Consider the following 17,871-nt stretch of genomic DNA (forward strand, 5'->3'; position numbering starts at 1 on the left):
GCCAGGTCCTCTGCAAGACGACCAAGTGCTCTTAACTGCTGAAATACCTCGACATACTCACACACACAAATATTTTTTAAAGTAGCCCTCCCATTTATTTTTTTCCTAACTTTTTTTTCTATGTGTCTGCTCATGTCTCACAACACACACATGAAAGTCAGGGAACAACTAGAGGAGTCACTTCTCTCCTTCCACTACATAGGTTCCAGGATCAAATTCAGGTTGTTAAGACACCTTACCAGAAAAATATCTTGCCACCTCAAATTTGTATTTCAATACAGACAAATTATCCATATTAGAAGGGACTCAAAAGCCGTGTTCATTTAAAATCCTATACATTTTTATCCATTGAGTTGAAGGAATCATGGCATTGATACCCTTTTACCTTTACAAGTTCTTTAAATACAGCATGTTGGATCATTTTTCTTTTGTTCAGACCAGATGCCATCTCTTCAAGATCAATTGCAGACCTTCAAAACAGTGACAATTGGGGTAAGAAATCAGTTAAGATAATCCAAAAGTATTTCTATCCCATAAAATGTAAGAGTATTCAATCATTCACATTAACAGTCTAATTAACATCCATATAATTATTATAGATTCATAAGATTATACCACAAAGAATTATATCATAAAATATTAGGTATAAAACTTTGGTTAGTTTTCCAAGGCTTTCAGTTCAATGCATAAATACTAATTTCTCTGGATATAACAATAAAATATTAATCTTATTTTTCTTGGCGCTTATAAATGTTATACAGAGAATCACACTAACGTTCTAGTTCTACTTTTTTGGGGGGTGTTTCGAGACAGGGTTTCTCTTTAGCTTTGGAGGCTGTCCTGGAACTCACTTTGTAGACCAGGCTGGTCTCGAACTCACAGAGATCCGCCTGCCTCTGCCTCCCGAGTACCAGGCTTAAAGGCATGAGCCACCACTGCCCGGCTAGTTCTAAATTCTTAAACACCACTAGTTCTGTATCTTCTCCCAGACTATCAATGCAGAAAGAAGGAATGTTAGGATTGGGATTCAAGAACTTATTAGAGGTGCCTATATGGTTCTAGATGCCCCACCTATATGCCTCTTCCAAATGATATAGTAACAAAGACCATAAAGTTCTCCTTCAAACAGGGACAGAGAAACCAAAATGGAGAACAAAAGAGAATATAATTCTTCAATCATGAAGAAGGCTGGTTCATATAATCTTACCACAATTTCAAGAATTTTAACTGAATAGTTAAAAAGCTCTTACATTAAAATTGTATCCCATTTAACTATAATAAATGACAGAACCCATCCAAATAAAGAAGACAAGAAAATCTACAATGAAATGAAGTTATCCTTGGTTTGTTCACTGAGCCATCATTATGGAACTACATAGTCGTTCTAATACTCTTCTTCCATCCATCTAAATCTTTCAGCCAAGGCTGACCCAAGACTTATTATATAACTAGGGCTGGCCCTGAACTCATGAAACTTCTCTTGCCTCAATCTCCAAGACATGAGCCATCACACCTTGTTCCACAGGCAGTTTTCTGACACACGAGTTCTATATTATTCCAGTGCTGCACAGAAGTATTTCATAATAAAGCAAACTTTCCTAGTTACCACCTCAATCCCAGTAAACCAAACTTAGTTTGTCCTGTTTTTAACACAATTAATTCAACTTACTTAACATTTTCTCTTAGTTGCTTCACTAGTTTAATATTAACATCTGCTTCCAATAATGCTGTACATACTTCTTTTAGCATAGCATTTAATACCTGAAAATAAATAAAATTGAAATATGATCAATGTTTTACTTCAGCAACATAAAAACAACAATTGATCAGGTATCAGCAATACCACACTATTGGAGGTGAGAAAAGATTTCCAATTACCTTTGGAGAAAAAATAATATTAAATACTCAGTCATATCAAAATAGGGCATGGTGTTTAGTTTTACACAGGTATTAATGACCAAGTATTAATCATCACAATTTTACTCTTATATTAAAGCATTAATAATAAAAGCAATACTAAGCCAAAGAAAGTTACTAAAACAATAGATAATGCCCATGATTTTTCCTAAATCACTGAAGAATTTTGATGCCTGTATGGCAGAAGACAATTACACAGCCTTACAATTTCTACATATCAAGAGAAAAAAAGTAGAAAAGGGGTCTTTTTCCACTGAAAATTCCCTGTCACAACAGTGTCAAGATGCAGGCACTGTGGTTAGAAGGTCATGAAGTATAAGCACTTTACGAAAAGATGAAGCTTCACAAAACAGAAGCATGGACAGCAGAACAGAAGCTGCATAAGAGGAAGAATTTCTGCCTGTTTTGCTTCCTGCTTTCTGCAAATACAGGCCTTAAAACAGGCATTGTTCTTTGGACACCCTTCAGAGACCTATGAGGATTTTCCAGCCCTCATCACGGGGTACCGACTAGAACTGATTATCTACCAGAGGGATCTATTTTGGTAAATTTGCTAGTGGAACACCAAGGCTAGAAAACTTGCCAACTCAGAGGTGGTCATTCCACTTCTACCAAGTATTTCACACACTGACTTACCAGAGCCCCACCCCACCTCAGCCTCACTCTATAGCCCTGGCTGGCCTTGAACTTGCCTCTATCCTCTTTCCTCTACTTCCTCAGCATTGGGACTACGGGCATATGTCATCACATCTGGCTTCCTTTTTCACTACTATTTTTTGGGGGGAGATATTAAAAATAAATAAATAAAAGATTAAAAAAGGCCTCACTATGTAGCCCAAGTTGATCTTGAACTCAACCTTAGATTCTCCTGCCTCAACCTTCTGAACACCAGCGCATAATTTAAATTTGTCATCTTTTTCAGACTGTTTCTTCATCAGAATAAGAATAAAGGCTCTACAACATGAATGTTGTTCAGAAAGCTGCTGTTTTAGTTATTGTGGATGGCAAGACTAGGCAATTTGTGATTTAATATTAATAAGAATTATTAGAGAAACCTTAATGGAAGAAATCAGGGGAAAAGATACTCTTCCAGTAAAGAAAAATCTGAACTATAATAGTCTCGTTTCTTTCTTTATTTGCTTTTTTTTTTAATTTATTTATTTATTACATATACACTGTTCTACCTACATGCCAGAAGAGGGCACCAGATTGAATTGTAGATAGTTGTGAGCCATCATGTGGTTTCTGGGAATTGAACCCAGGACCTCTGAAAGAGCAGTTAGTGCTCTTAACCTCTGAGCCATCTCTCCAGCCCATAGTCTAGTTTCTAAGATGGTCTTAACATTGTTTCATTAGTTTTTTTAAAGTACTAATATTAAATTCTATATTAGAATTTTTTCTGAAACTTCAAACGTAGAAAAGTTTTGGACACGAGCTTAGTCTTTAATGGCTGAGCCATCTCTCAAACTCAACTTAGAATACTTTTAATGTATTGCTTCACTTAATTAAAAAAATTCTTAAAGTAAATGCTATTTTCACATTTTACAAACTAAAGGATCTACCCACAATTCTATCGCACAACTATGAAATTAGCCAGGGATTTTAACATGAAACCCAGAACCTTTTCATTGTTATTATAAACTAGAAAGAATACCATGGACTATAATCATCTGCCTTCGAATAACAAGTCATTAACAAACATTGGCAGAAACAAGCCATTGAGTAGATAGGAGAGTGAGAGATACAATATCTTAAAACTTATAGCCACTGAACTGGAGAACTGGCTCAGTGGTTAAGAGTACTTTCTGTTCTTCCAGAGGATCCAAGTTCAGTTCTGTCATGGTGTGAATGAGAATGGTCCCCACAGACTCATATATTTGAATGTCTGGTTCCCAGTTTGTGGGGTGTTTAGGAAGTGTGGCCTTGTGGAGGAGGTGTGTCACTGGGTGTAAACTCTGAGGTTGCAAAAGCAGACTCAGTCTGACTCTCTCAGCTTTATGCCTGTGAATTAGATGTGAGCTCTCAACTACTGCTCCAGTACATGACTGGAGCCATGCTCCCACCATGATAGCCATAGACTCTACAACCTTCTGCAACTCTGAGCCCCAAACTAAACTCTTTTTTTTTTTTTTTTTTTTTTTTGAGACAGGGTTTCTTTGTGTAGTCCTGGCCTTCTTGGAACTCACTCTGTAAACCAGGCTGGCCTTGAGCTCAGTAACAGACAAGTAACCGAGACAGGTTCCTAGCAACTACATGGTGGATCACAACCAACCATTCATAACCCCAGTTCCAAGGGATCCAATGCCCTCTTCTGACTCTGTGCATCAGGCACACACCTGCTGCACAAACATACACACAGGCAAAACACTCATAAATTAAAAACACACACAAAATTTTTTAAAAACACACATAACATTAAATAACTAAATCTAAAAACAAAAAAACAAAAACGGAAAAAAAACCCTACAAACCCAGAAAGACTATTTCAGGTATGATAATGGTTTTGGTTATGATTTGTCCATCAGAATCACCAGAAAAACCTTCCTTGAGGAAATAAGGGAGAGAAGCTCTTCCTTCCTAGCTTGAACTGCCTCAGCCTCCCTATAGTATGTGCTGCCACACTAGGCAAAAATGCTACTCTTTTATATGAAGAATGGGGAATGAAAGATACAGGAAAAACAGATAAACATATTTCTACCAAGGAGAAAGAAGTGCTAGGAACTTTTAGGTCTATGTTGAGACAGAACAGCAAGCTACATTTCCAAGATTCAAGTATTTCAAAAGCTACATTGTTTTGCATATATATAATGACAGGAGAGATGGCTCAGTGGTTAAGAGTACTCGCTGCTCTTCCAGAGGATCCAAGTTTGAGTTCAGGCACTTAGGCAGCTCACACCCCCTGAAATTCGATCTCTGATACCTAACCTCTTCTGGCCTCCCTGGGCACCTGCACTGGTGTGCATATAACCTCACACAATTATAAATAAAAAGGTGCAATAACAGGATAGTTGATTTTTCAATAAATGCACTGCTTACTTGTAGGGGAAGCTGTAGCCACGCCTACTTAGGGGCTGGCTACAGGTGTGCCTGACCACGCTTTCGAGGGCGTGGTCAGGGTGACGTAGAGTGAATGCGTTTTCTCTTTCGGTTTCACTTTGGTACTGTCCAGCAAGACTGCTGCCATGCGGCTGGCTAGGTCGCTCTGTAAGTAAGGCTTTTCCCTATTAAACACTCTTATATTTCTACCTGACTCCGTATTGGTAATTTCCCACTATACTTACTGTTATATTTACAGTATTAAATCTACATCAAATCAAATCCACAACTCTAAAGATCATTATTTAGTTCCACTCTCTAATCCTAGTAACAATGTACCAGCACACGTTTCTTCCACTATTTACATACCTCTTCATTGATAATGGTGGCATTGCTCAATGAGCGTAATGCTGATGTTATTTTTCTTCCAAGATCTGCTAGAACCATCTTGAAGGTTTTAAAATGTACTTAGGACTCTAGAAAGAAAAAGAAAATATTAGTTGAAAACCATTTCTCATTAACTCCTAACTGAAGAATAAAAAGAATATTTAAATTCAAATTAAAATACTCCAATGTTTAAACACTGTAATTTCAGCTTCTATGCCTAAACCTGCAATTTTAATACATTCATGTCCAAAAGGTAAAAAAGGTTATTTGGTTATAATACCTTCCATTTAAATATCTGATTAGAGAATCGCAGACATAAATCGTCAGATTTAAAATATCAAATAATACTGGGTTGTGGTGGCGCATACCTTTAGTCCCAGCACTCCGGAGACAGAGGCAGGTGAATCTCTCTAAGTTCCAGGCCAGCCTGGTCTACAAAGTGAGTTCCAGGACAGGCTCCAAAGCTACAGAGAAACCCTGCCTCAAAAATAAGTGATAGATAGATAGATAGACAGACAGACAGACAGATGGATAGATAATATCTGTTGAGGAAATAAACATGTGATCTTTAATGTTGTTGTCTCTCTGGCACATGCTCATGAATATGAGTCACTGAATGCTAAGCCATGTCCTCTTGCAAATAAAAGTGAACTCTCCGGGAAAGGTGCTTAACTCCCACACCATAGAACTCCATGCTATTCTGATTCTAACTCTTAAGCAAAAAAGAAAAAGGAAAACTACCTTAATTCACAAGTCATCTAACTTTTCTAGCACAAAACAAATCAACTGCTGAGTCATTAACTATATGAGAGCCACCCACTAACTCCCACTGGCTCACACCTTTAATCCCAGCACTTGGGATTTAGAAGTAGATGATCTCTGTGTTAGAAGCCAGTCTGATCTACACAGAGAATTCCAGACCAGCTGGGGCTACATAGTGAGACTCTGTCTCAAAAATAAAAAATCACATTATTTTATTCTTCTAACCACTAAGGAAACAATTACTCTTCCCATTCTAAAGCGATTTCCTGATTTCTTTTTTCCCCAAGACAGGGAAGGCTTCCTTGTGTAAGCGTGGCTGTCCTGGAACTTGCTCTTTAGACCAGGCCTGCCTCTAGCTCCCATCCCCCACTACCACCACTGATTGTCTAACTCTAAAATACAGTAACCTCAAAAATCTTTCCCTTAAGCTAGGCATGGGGTATACTTCTGAAGTCCTAGCACTTGAAAATGTGGGAGCAGGAGGAACAGGAATGAGTTGGAGGCCTGGCTGAGTTATATGAGACAGTCTAAAACAAACACAAAAGTAGAAATAGCTTTCTAAAAGTATACAGATATACTGCTACACGTAAGGACCACAGAACTCACAGAAGGTAAGTAAATATGATTAGTATTGCCTGCCCCCAACATCCTTTATTTACCAGCTGGTAAGGCAAGATACATGAATGAACAGCAGAATAAATGCCAAAACAAATTCCTCTTGCCTAACTACAAAGTAGAAAATCACCTCCTGTCTCTGGAGCCTGTCATGTTACCTTTGGACTGAAATTACAACATTAGCCATCAACCTGCCAGCAACACCTGCCGAACTGTAGACTTGTCTGCCTCCATAACTGCTAATTCCTAAAATTCCTGAAATATGGACAGACTAAATAGGTGGGAAAGAAGACAAAAGGGAATTTGATAAGTATGAAATGGAATGAGCAGAAATGCAAACATGGGAAAAGCCATAGGGGCTGGTAACAAGGTATTATAGTCAGGGAGAGCACTATACAGAAGGAATAAAAGTTTTAAAGGCTTGAAAACAGTCTGATATAAAAATAAGACTAATAGAAACTGGGCACAGTGGCTCCCATGTTTTTAATCCCAGCATTCCAGAGGCAGAGGCTCTGTGAGTTCAAGGCCAGCTGTCTACATAGAGAGGACAGGCAGGGCTAGAAAGACCCAATCTCAAAAAAAAAGAAGGGAGGGAAGGAGGGAGGTGGAGGGGGAAGAAGGGGAGAGAGAGAAAAAAAAGAAAAATGGGTTGGAGAGTTGGTTCAGCAGTTAAAACTTAACTGCTCTTCCATAGGACTCGAGTCCAATTCCCCATTAACACTTAAAGCTGCTCACAACTGCCTGTAAAGCCATTTCCAAGGGAGTGAGGAACCCTCTTGTGACACACTTGTCTCACACCGGTACTCACACCAATTGCAAACACTGACTCAATTCAGACACATAAATAGTAAAAATAAATTCTTGTTTCACTTTTTTTTTTTTTTTTAAATAAGGGGCTCGAGATATGGCTCAGTAGGTAAGAACACTTACTGCTCTACCTGGGTTCAACTCCCAGCACCCACATGGCAGCTGACAACACAAGTCACAACTGCATCTACTCCAGTTCTAGGGAATCTGGTGCCCTCACCTGGCTCTTCCAGCACCAGGCATGCATGTGGTGCACACACATACATGGAGACAAAAAAAAAAAAAAAAAAAAAACCATAAACATAATAAATAAAAAACAAAGTTACTTCAAAAGGAAAACAGTAAGAAAATAGCTAATGTACTTGCCATGGGTTAACTGAAGAGACTGAGCTTAGGGGAGTTCAAGATGAAGAAGGAAGGGAAATGAACTCGGCCTAAGAATAGAAAGCAAATCTCTCGGGCTGAGTAATTAGTAAACAATACATTCCAAGCAAAATGTAATAATTTGAAGTTAAAAATAATTGCTACTTCCAGGTGTGATGTTGGATACCTTTAATCCCAGCACTTGGGAGACAGAGGATGGGAGATCTCTGTGAGTTCCAGGCCAGCAACATCTACATAGTGAGTTCTAGGCCAGCAAGGTCTACATAATGAAACACTCTAAATTTTAAAAATAATTAATTAATTAAAAAATTAAAGCTAGACATGGTGGTGCAGACCTTTAATCCAGCAGAGGAGACAGAGGTAAATGGATCTCTATGAGGTGGAGGTCAGCTAGGGTGATTCAGTGAGACCCAAAATTTAAATTACATTTAAAAAGTTTTAAATTATTGCTGACATGATGAAAATGAGAAAAGTTTTGCTTACCTTAAGGAAAGGTTTTTTGTTGTTGTTTTGTTTTTTTAAGGTTACATGGTTGTTTAACCACTTCATGGAAAGGATTCAAGATTTATTTCTTATCCCATATACAATAAGCTAAATCAATGAAGTAAGTATTTTTCATGGAAGAAGTGGGATGTTTCTATTCATCTCCTTTTATCACTGTTACCAGGCATGATACAGTTCTATCTGTGACACCACAATGGACATGTTAAGACCACATCATAAACAGACCATTCTTCATTTAAAAAGGTTAGATTGTTAATTGTTATCCCAGCCCTTGGGAGGCAGAGGCATGTAGCTATCTATGAGTTTAAGACCAGCCTGGCCTACAAGGCATGGCATATTCTAGGGCAGACAAGGTTATTAAAAAAATAATAAAAGTCTAATTTTCCATACTGTAGCTCTTTTTTGTTTATTTGCTTTTGAGACAGTTTCTCTACATTGTTGGGATTAAAGGTGCCATGACCAGCCTGTTGTGGCTCTTTTAAACTATTAAAAAAAAAAAAAAAAGGGAAGACACTTGTTAGTCATAAGGAAGACCTTGAACTTCTGATCTGCCTCCCTTTACTTCCCAAGAACAAAGATTATATGATGCTGGAAACTGAACTCAGGATTTCCCACAGCCCAAACAGATACTCACTATACTCATCAAACAACATGTCCAGCTTACCTAGGTACCTTTAATAACACATCTTAGAAATACTTTTTTTTTATAAAAATCTGGACTTCAGGAGAATCATGAATTCCAGGACAGCCTAGGCTAACAGCAAGTTCCAGGCCAATCTCAGCTAGTGAGTCACTGTTAAAAAAAAAAAAAAAAAAAGTGGTGCATGCCTTTAATCCCAGCACAGCACTTGGGAGGCAGCTCTCAGATCTCTGAGTTTGAGCACAGCTAGGCTATGTAGAAAGAAAGAAAAGAAAACAATTGCTATATGACCCAGAAATTCTACTCCAACATATTTATCCAAGAGAAAGCAAGATATACATAAAAATAAATCATGGTTCAGTCACAACATAATAGCTAAAAATAGAAACAACCCAAATATCCCCTCAACTGATGAATGGCTAAGCTGAACATGATGGAACCATATACTAGGCTATTAATAGACAATAAAAAGAAATGAAGTACAGGACATGGTATGACATGGATAAATCTTGAACACATTATGCATAAGGGGTGACATCAGTCATATAAGACCAGATACTATCATTTCACTTACAAAATACCCATAGTAGACACATCTACACAAACAGTGTGGATCCACAGTTGCTCAGAACTCAGGGAAATAAAACGGAAAGTGACTTACTGCTAGTAGGTATGATGTTTCTTCAATGGGTGATGGAAAAGTTCTAAAACGGATTGTGGTGGTGGCTACACATTGCTATAGATTCATTTAAAACCCCTCAAACTGTACAGTTCAGGCAAACTGATAGTGTTAAGAATCATATTTCATGCTGAGAGATGACTTAGTTGGCAAAATGGATTACGGTGAGGGGCTGAGTTTTGGAATGCAGACCACAACACACAACTTTTTGTTTGTTCGTTTGTTTGCTTGGCTGGTTCTTTTTGAGGCAAGCTTTAATGTATGCAAGGTTGGTCTAAAACCCGTTATGTACCTAAAGACCTTGAATTCCTGATCTCCTGCCTCTAACTGCTAAATGTTGGGGTTACAAGTATGCACCACCATACCTGGAAATAAGTATTATTTTTTAAGATGTATTTATTTTTACTTTACATGTAGAGGGTTTATTTGCTTACATGTATACTGAGAGCAAGCACACTTATGCATATTATTTTTTAAATCAAGAGAAAACTTTTCCAATATGCTTCTTTGTGAAATACGGAGCTTATGCTATTAATATATAAACTAGGAGTTCAATTAGGTGTGATTTGTACTCATCCATCCATCCATCCATTAAATACCTACTATGTGCTCCATGAGTTGTACCAGCATAAAAATGTTTTCATTCCAAATTAATAAATTAACACCAGATTAACAAAGCTCCCTTGTTAATTTCAGAAGATAAATTACCTATCATACCATCATAAAGTCCTGTTTTTGTTTTTTTTGAGAAAGAATCTCACTATATAGTCCTGGCTGGCCTAGAACTCATTCTGTAGACCAGGATGGCCTGGAACCTGGAACAATCCTCACAATTCTACCACTGTGTGCCACCACACCTAGATAAAATAACTTCTTCGGGTTTTTTTCCCAAAGTTTAAAATCTTAACATTAAAACTAACACTGTAAGCCAGGTGTGGTGATACATGCTTTTAACCCTAGCACAGAGGCAGGGGGAATCTCTGCAAATTCAAGGCCAGCCAGGGCTACATACTGAGACCACCTCAGAACCAAAAAAAAAAAAAAAAAAAGAAAGAAAAGAAAAGAAAAGAAAAAAACACAGCAACACTTCATGTGGTCACGTGTGTGCATACATATAGAGAGCAGAGGTACCTCGTGTCACTACTCAGGAGCTGTCCAGCTTGTTTTTTGAGATAGGGTCTCTCACTGGCCAAGCAGGATAAGATGGCTGGGAGCCCCAGGGTTCTGCCTGTTTCCATATCCCCAATGCTGATACTGCATGATGTGCAACCTCAGCCTGGCCATTTTATGTGGGTCCCTGGGATCAAATCTAGGACATTGTGCATTTGAGGTACTTTAGATACTGAACTATCTCCCTGCTTCCCCTAGACTACTTCAGTAATTCAAAATAACCTGGCTGGGCATAAAGATTAAAACAAAATCTGCATCATTCTTGATTCTTGGTTACAGTTTTACCAAGAGCTTTAAAACATGAGAAAAAGGATTTGAACTCAACCCCCATGCTTGCATAGCAAGCACTTTACCAACCGAACCATCTCTCCAGCCCCAATGTCATAAGTTAATGGAAGAAAAGGTAGAGAAAAACCTTAATTAGGCTAGCCATGGTAATGCATACCTGTAACTCCAGCATTCAGAAGAGACCAAGGCAGAAGGGTCATGAGTTTAAAAGGCTAACCTGGGCTACAGAACAGGTTTTCTTTTAAAGGAGAAGAGTATTCCTCCTATGGAACCCCCTCCCATCCTCCAGAGCTTTCCACACTTTTCCTTGTTTGCTCTGAAAATAAATACAATTTAAAATGGTAATGAGTTGCCTAGGATATGCCTGAGAGTGCACACTGTGCAAACATGAGGATCTGAGTCTGAATTCCCAGCAGCCATGTAAAAGCTGTGCACAACTGTATGCCAGCACTGAGGTAGATCCAGGGAGCTCAACAGCCAACCAGCTAGCCAAAACTTCGAGCTTCAGGGTTAGTTAGAGCCCCAGTCTCAAACATCACATGTTCTCTCTCATTAAGGCTCAGTTCCAAATCTTCAGATGTGGAGTGACTGCAGAAACCAGGACGTGAAAAGGGACCATTGCTGGGGTGGAGAAGCAACAGTGAGGGGTATATTGGGGTACAAGTGATCTGAGTGAGGAGAGGAAAAAATGGGTAGGGTTCTAACTAGTGAGTGGGAGGGAGATGAATACTGAAGGACAGAAGGGTAAAACAACCATAAATAAGGGTGTTTAAAAAAAATTCTATTAACAATCTACCTAAAAACAAAATAAAAACTATAATATAATTAAGTCTGCATATAAATAATACATAGTTTAAATGAATTTTTCTCATCTGGGCTAACAATGCTCCCTCCAAGATCCAAAGACCATCTAATAAAAACCCAACACCAAGCATGATAAGCCCTCTTTTGAGTTTTTTGTCAGGGTTTTCCAAGAGACTCCTAAAGCATTATAGGCTATTGCTATCACCCTTGATTGCCCCCACCTCAGAGGTGGAAGGAAAGTCCCTATTAATGAAAACACCATGAACTTCAGACACAGGGCCCAAAGCCCTCTGAGCAGGAACTAACCAGAAAGCCTCCTCCCTAAAGACTAGCTTTCTTGGTACCAGAAGGTACCAGGCAAGCTTCAAAAGGAGGGAATCAACCAACGGTCCTACACAGCTCTGCTATAAGTCACAACAACTGGTATGGTACAATAACACAGTGAGGGTGCAATAATGGCATATATACCCTGGCAGTAACAGCTCTCTAAGTGGCCTCAACCTTACACAAGAATTACATGCAACTAAGGAATGCTAAAAGCAGGAGAAATTGTCTTCCCCATGGAAGAACACACCAACACACACCAACTGGTTATCTGATACCAATGGTCAACCCTGAAAACTTACATACAAGTCATATATAAACTGAGCAGAGTATGTTTATGTATTTAGGAATATATGTATGTAACAACAATTAATGAAAAAGAGGCCATGAGCCTTTCCGCCGACTGATCACAACGAGAGCCCTCATCCAGTGGCTGATGGAAGCAGAGACAGACATCCACAGATATACACTGAGCTGAAATCGGGAATTTAGTTGAAGAGAGGGAGGAATGAAGAGTGAAGGGGTCTGTACCAGATTGGAGAAACCCACAGGAACAATTGGCCTGAACAAGGGAGAGCACATCGACCCCAGATGCTGTCGGGGAAGCCAGTACAAGACTGATCCAGACCCCTGAACAAAGCCGTCAATAAGGAGGCCTCTGCACTCCAGGGAGCCTCTGGTGGTGGATTAGTATTTTTCCCTGGTGCAAGAAGGGACTTTGAGAGCCAATCCCACGGGTGGGATGAACGGTTACACTCTGGCCCTGGACACATGGGGAAGGGTTCAGGACCAGCACAGGAAGATTTGGTGGACTTTGCAGAGCCCCCGTTGAGGGTCCTTCCCTGCCCGGGGAGTGGTGGGTGGATAGGGTGGTGGGTAGGCTGGGGGTGGGGGAGGAGGGATGGCGGTGAGGGGAGGGAGAAGGAGAAGGGACTTACATGTGAAACAAAAGAGGCCATGAATTTGAAAGTGAGCAAGGGTATATAGGAGGGTTTATTGGGAAAAAAGGGAAGGGAGAAATTATGAAATTAAAAAGATCCTGTTAGATAGGGGTTATGCAGAAAGGGATAGGGACATCCAACACTCTCCTCTAGCTTCTTCCTCAGACCTGTAGACACATGCTCAAACACAGACATATGCACAAACATATATACACCCCCTCCCTCCCATCCCCACACCACACCAATAAGCAATAAGAATAGTAACTAAAGTGGATTTACAAGGATATATGTGAAAGGTTCAGGCATTATGCTGGCCTGCCCCTGTTACCTGATGGAACAGGCAGTACCCTGGTCAGCCCAAGGTTCCATGGGAACTAAGTCTGTATGCAGGTGCAAAGGACCCCTTTAAAAAGACAGAGCCCTGCCTATTTACGTTCTCTACTTCCTCTCTACTCTCTCTCTCACCTATGCGCTCTCTCTGCCTCTCTATGGCGACTGGCCATGGCAGTCAGCCATTTACCCTGCTCTTCTCCTCTTCTTAGTCTCCCTACTCTGCCGGGCCTTATAATAAACTTATAGTCAACATGCAAAAAAAAAAAAAAAAGAAAGAAAAAAGAATAGTAACTAAAAACAAACAAACATAAAAAAAAAAAAACCAAGAGGGTGGGTAGAATAGTGCACAGCTTTTATTTTGGAAGAGACTCCTAGACCTCTGTGACCTGAGGTCAGCATGGTCTACATAGCAAATTATAGGCCAGCTAGGGCTACATAGTAAGAACTTGTGAAGAAAAAAAAAAAAAAAGGAAAAGAAATAGAAATAGAAATAGAAAGGAAGGAAAAGAAAAGAAAAGCCTACAAGAATCCTTTCTTAAGATACTCTTTAGCGGGCTGGAGAGATGGCTCAGCGGTTAAGACCACTGACTGTGCTTCCAGAGGTCCCGAGTTCAATTCCCAGCAACCACATGGTGGCTCACAGCCACCTTGAGTGAGATCTGGTGCCCTCTGCTGACATACAGGCAGAAGACTGTAAACATAATAAATAAAATCAAAAAAAAAAAAAAGAGATATTCTTTGGCAGCTGGGCATTAGTGGCCCATGCCTTTAGCTCTCAAGAGGCAGAGGCAGGCAGATCTCTGTGAGTTCAAGCCAGCCTGTTCTACACAGCAAGGATAGCCTCCAAAACAATACAGAACCCTCTCTCAAAACAAAAAAAAAAAAAAAAAAAAAAGATACTTTTTGGCTGTCAAATCAGTCAGTCAAAAAAGAATCTTTACAAAAATGCAAAAAAAAAAAAAAAATCCTTGAAAACGGTTGTTGCTTTTGAAACAGAAAAGAGCATTGAAGGAAAATTGGAAAAGGGGGGAGGAAAACACAGGCTCAAGCAATGTTACATTAGTTACATTTATACAGTTCCCATCAGCTCAAAATTAAATCCCCAGACTCCCCAGTGGCAATAACAAGGGGGAGAAAGAATAAAATGCTTTAGAAAGGCAGTCTTATCTTAACTTATTAGAAAAGCAAAACAAGCCATCATAGACCCTGATGTGCAGACAGGTCTTGCAATCACTGCACTCAGCAGCATCCCTCAAATCAGACACAGGAATGAAAACTGTCCTCAACTGTTTGGTTGGTTGTTTTGTTTGTTTGCTTTTTTTTTTCAAGACAGGGTTTCACTGTGTAGCCCTGGCTGTCCTGGAACTCACTCTGTAGACCAGGTTGGCCTTGAACTCAGAAATCCACCTGCCTTTTAAGTGCTGGGATTAAAAGTGTATACCACAACAACCCAGATTGTCTCAAGTTTTAAAATGTCTTAGGACCATTACAGGTATGTTTTACTTGGAGGCTGAGGCAGAGGATCACTTGAGGCCATGGCTTCAAGGTCAGATAAGGCAACATAAGATCCTGTTCTAAAAAGGAAAACAAAAGCTACATGTACACACATATATACCTGTAAATACAGAATACAAACATCTTTAGAAACAATGGCAAATGCATCAAATGAAGGAAAAACCCAAGAGTCAGATGTCTACAAATACTAGCCATAGTCCATAAGTTTAGAAAAGTGATCCTGAACAACTACAAAAAAATATACAAGACAGGGGCTACAGGGCTGAATGGCCAAATGGTAAAAAGAAGAGGAACAAGGCAAAAGTTATTCCACTGTTTCCAGTTTGAATAGCCAGGTAGCTAATGATGTCATTAACCAATGAATGGAAAGCAAAAGGGAAGATGATCTGAAAGTTAGAAAAATCAATACAGAAAAAAATTCAAGAGTCTTAGTTACTCATCATAATGGTCTACAACTTAAGTAGAATATCTAGATAAGTGTTCCTTTTATTACACTGCTTTGTTGTGTATTTTAGGAATGGGGTATTGATAATGCCCAGGCTCACTTCCAATTCCTGTGCTCAAGTAATTTCACAACCTAGCTTACAAAGAAGCTAGGCACATGTGGCTTAGCCTTTTTTTAAAATAAAACATACACAAAACACACTCAACAAATAAGGATCAAAACTCAAAAACACATTGCTTCTACATGTCTTAACATATACACCACATAACCTGGCAGAAAATGGGAGATGGAAGTAGTGCATTTGCTTTGACCTATTGAGTCTGCAGAAATGCAGAACTCTCAAAACGTAGGCTAGACAAAAAAAAATGCACGGAAATGGTTGGCATATGGGAATGATGCATGGAAGCAATACATGAGGGTGAGAACACTCGAGGGGAATCTATGGAAGATGATGAGGTCTAGCAATAAGGGCCAACAGCAACAGCGAATCAACTAAGTCTAAAAGTATTCCAAGAGACTAGTTTTTACTGATCTTCCAAAAGCACCCTGAAAAAAAAAAAAAAAAAAAAAAAAGAAAAGAAAAAAAGTGTCTATCTTTAAAAGGAAGAAAAGCTACCATTCCAGTGGCAGGCACAGAAAGTCACAGAACTCCTTGTATAGTATTCGTTATTAAACCAGAAAAAAAACTAATTAGTCGTATCAAAAAAATTGAGGTAAGCATGTTTAAGGGGAATGTCTCCCTCCTCTTTTGCACCACTACTGCTATGTCATAGGTACTGTACTAAATGTCTTACCTAACCCTCTTCCATCCTCATAAGCCTGTTAGGAACTGATGCTAGATTTCAACAGCAAATAGTTCCGACAAATCCCTTAAGGGGCACATTAACTTTCATCTATGTTACCCCATACCACATTATGCCTACAGTTTCTCATTATTCGTCAGGCGATAATATATACTTATGGACTTTTCCCTACTTTGTACTGTTAGCATCTCCATGTTTGGGCATGTGTCCTTCATTACTTTATCCTTACAAAAGTTTAAAAGAAACAAGCAAGCCCTGTAAACATTTTGCTTAAATGCCTAACAACTAAGTGAAGAGTGGCGACTAGAACACTGATATAAGCTGTATAAGGTAAGTGGCAGGTGCGGTGGCCTTTAATCCCAGCTCTTTGAGACAGGGTAGAGTCAGACGGATCTCTGCGAGTTCGAGGCAAGCCTGGTCTACAAAGCGAGTTCCAGAACAGCCAGGAGTGTTACACAGAGAAACCCTGTCTTGTAAGCCAAAAAGAAAAGAGAAAGTGACATAACGAAGTTTCCAAAGAAAATGCACTGTCAATAGCATCCACTGATTAAAAAAAAAAAAATAAACAAAGTCGTCAGTATATCTTATCACTGTCACTGAACCCATCTTATTCATTTAGCCAAGAGCAGAAAGAACAATATGTTAAGCACTAAAAGGCAGGAAAATAAAATCTGGTACACATTAGAAGGCTTTGGGCAAGAAGCCTCTCTCTAAACTCGTTCAGGAAAGCCATCAAGACTACAGATGCTTGTATCTTATTTGGCTCGGGCAAATCTGAAGACGAATTAAAAGGGCAACAGTGCTGGATCCTTTAGTAAAACTTGCGATGGGGGAGGACAAGAGATAAAAGCGTCGGGGCACCTCCGCCTGGGTGATCTCAGCCTGTGGTGACGAAGGAAGACTCCCGCAGAAGCGTCTCGCACAAACTGGGGGTCCGGCTGCCCCCCGGCTACCTTCCAGTAGCGCAGAGCGAGGAAAAGCCCCACACTCACCGCAGAAGGCACCACTCAAGCCGCGGCCCCACAGGGCCGGCGAGTCCGTGGCGAGGCCCCGCGCCGCAGAAGGAAACCCAGGAACACCGGAAGCAGGAGGACAGGGACGACCCCGCAGCCCAACTTCCCAGCTACATAAACTAGGGGCCCAGCGCCCAGCACCGTGAAGCCAACTCCCACCAGCTGGAACACCGACGACTGCCACCGAACCTTCCGCCCAATGAGGAGACGTCATCACTCGCGTAGTCCAGCCCTCCGAGAAGAAAACACACTTCCGCTTCCGGGGCACAGAAGCCGCGCGTTTCGGCGACTCGCCTCCGCTAAGGGTCTAGGGGTGTTCCTTGGCTTGAGCTGACCTTTGACCTTAGCGTTCTACCTGCGCGTCACTGCGGCGGCAAGCCGGCGGCGAAAACAGGCCCTCTCGGGGTGCAATCTCGAGGGAAAGTCAGGACTCGAAGAGCCACCTTGAGAAAAAGCGACCAGGCGACAGCGTGCCAGAGGACTCCGCGAGGGGGCGAGGCTCGG

At 40.2% G+C, this 17,871-nt stretch overlaps 1 protein-coding gene across 4 annotated transcripts in view; it reads right to left on the bottom strand.

Annotated features, from left to right (window-relative positions):
* Srp54 (signal recognition particle 54) overlaps window positions 1–17,861 on the bottom strand; it is a 73,817-nt gene extending 55,956 nt beyond the window's left edge. For 2 of the 4 annotated variants that reach the window (XM_035445062.1, XM_027419697.2), the window contains exons 1-4: window positions 17,347–17,633; window positions 5,323–5,429; window positions 1,670–1,761; window positions 386–470 (exon numbers count right to left, since the gene is read on the bottom strand). In XM_035445062.1, coding sequence (XP_035300953.1) covers window positions 386–470; window positions 1,670–1,761; window positions 5,323–5,400 — 255 coding nt within the window. In that variant the 5' untranslated portion in view covers window positions 5,401–5,429; window positions 17,347–17,633. Of the gene's footprint in view, window positions 1–385; window positions 471–1,669; window positions 1,762–5,322; window positions 5,430–17,346; window positions 17,692–17,722 lie in introns of those variants that run through there. The other 2 variants (XM_027419698.2, XM_027419699.2) reach the window with 2 other exon arrangements.
* Window positions 17,862–17,871: the final 10 nt, after the last annotated feature.

This window comes from Cricetulus griseus, chromosome 5 (genome assembly GCF_003668045.3).
Source record: "Cricetulus griseus strain 17A/GY chromosome 5, alternate assembly CriGri-PICRH-1.0, whole genome shotgun sequence".
Lineage (NCBI taxonomy): Eukaryota > Metazoa > Chordata > Mammalia > Rodentia > Cricetidae > Cricetulus > Cricetulus griseus.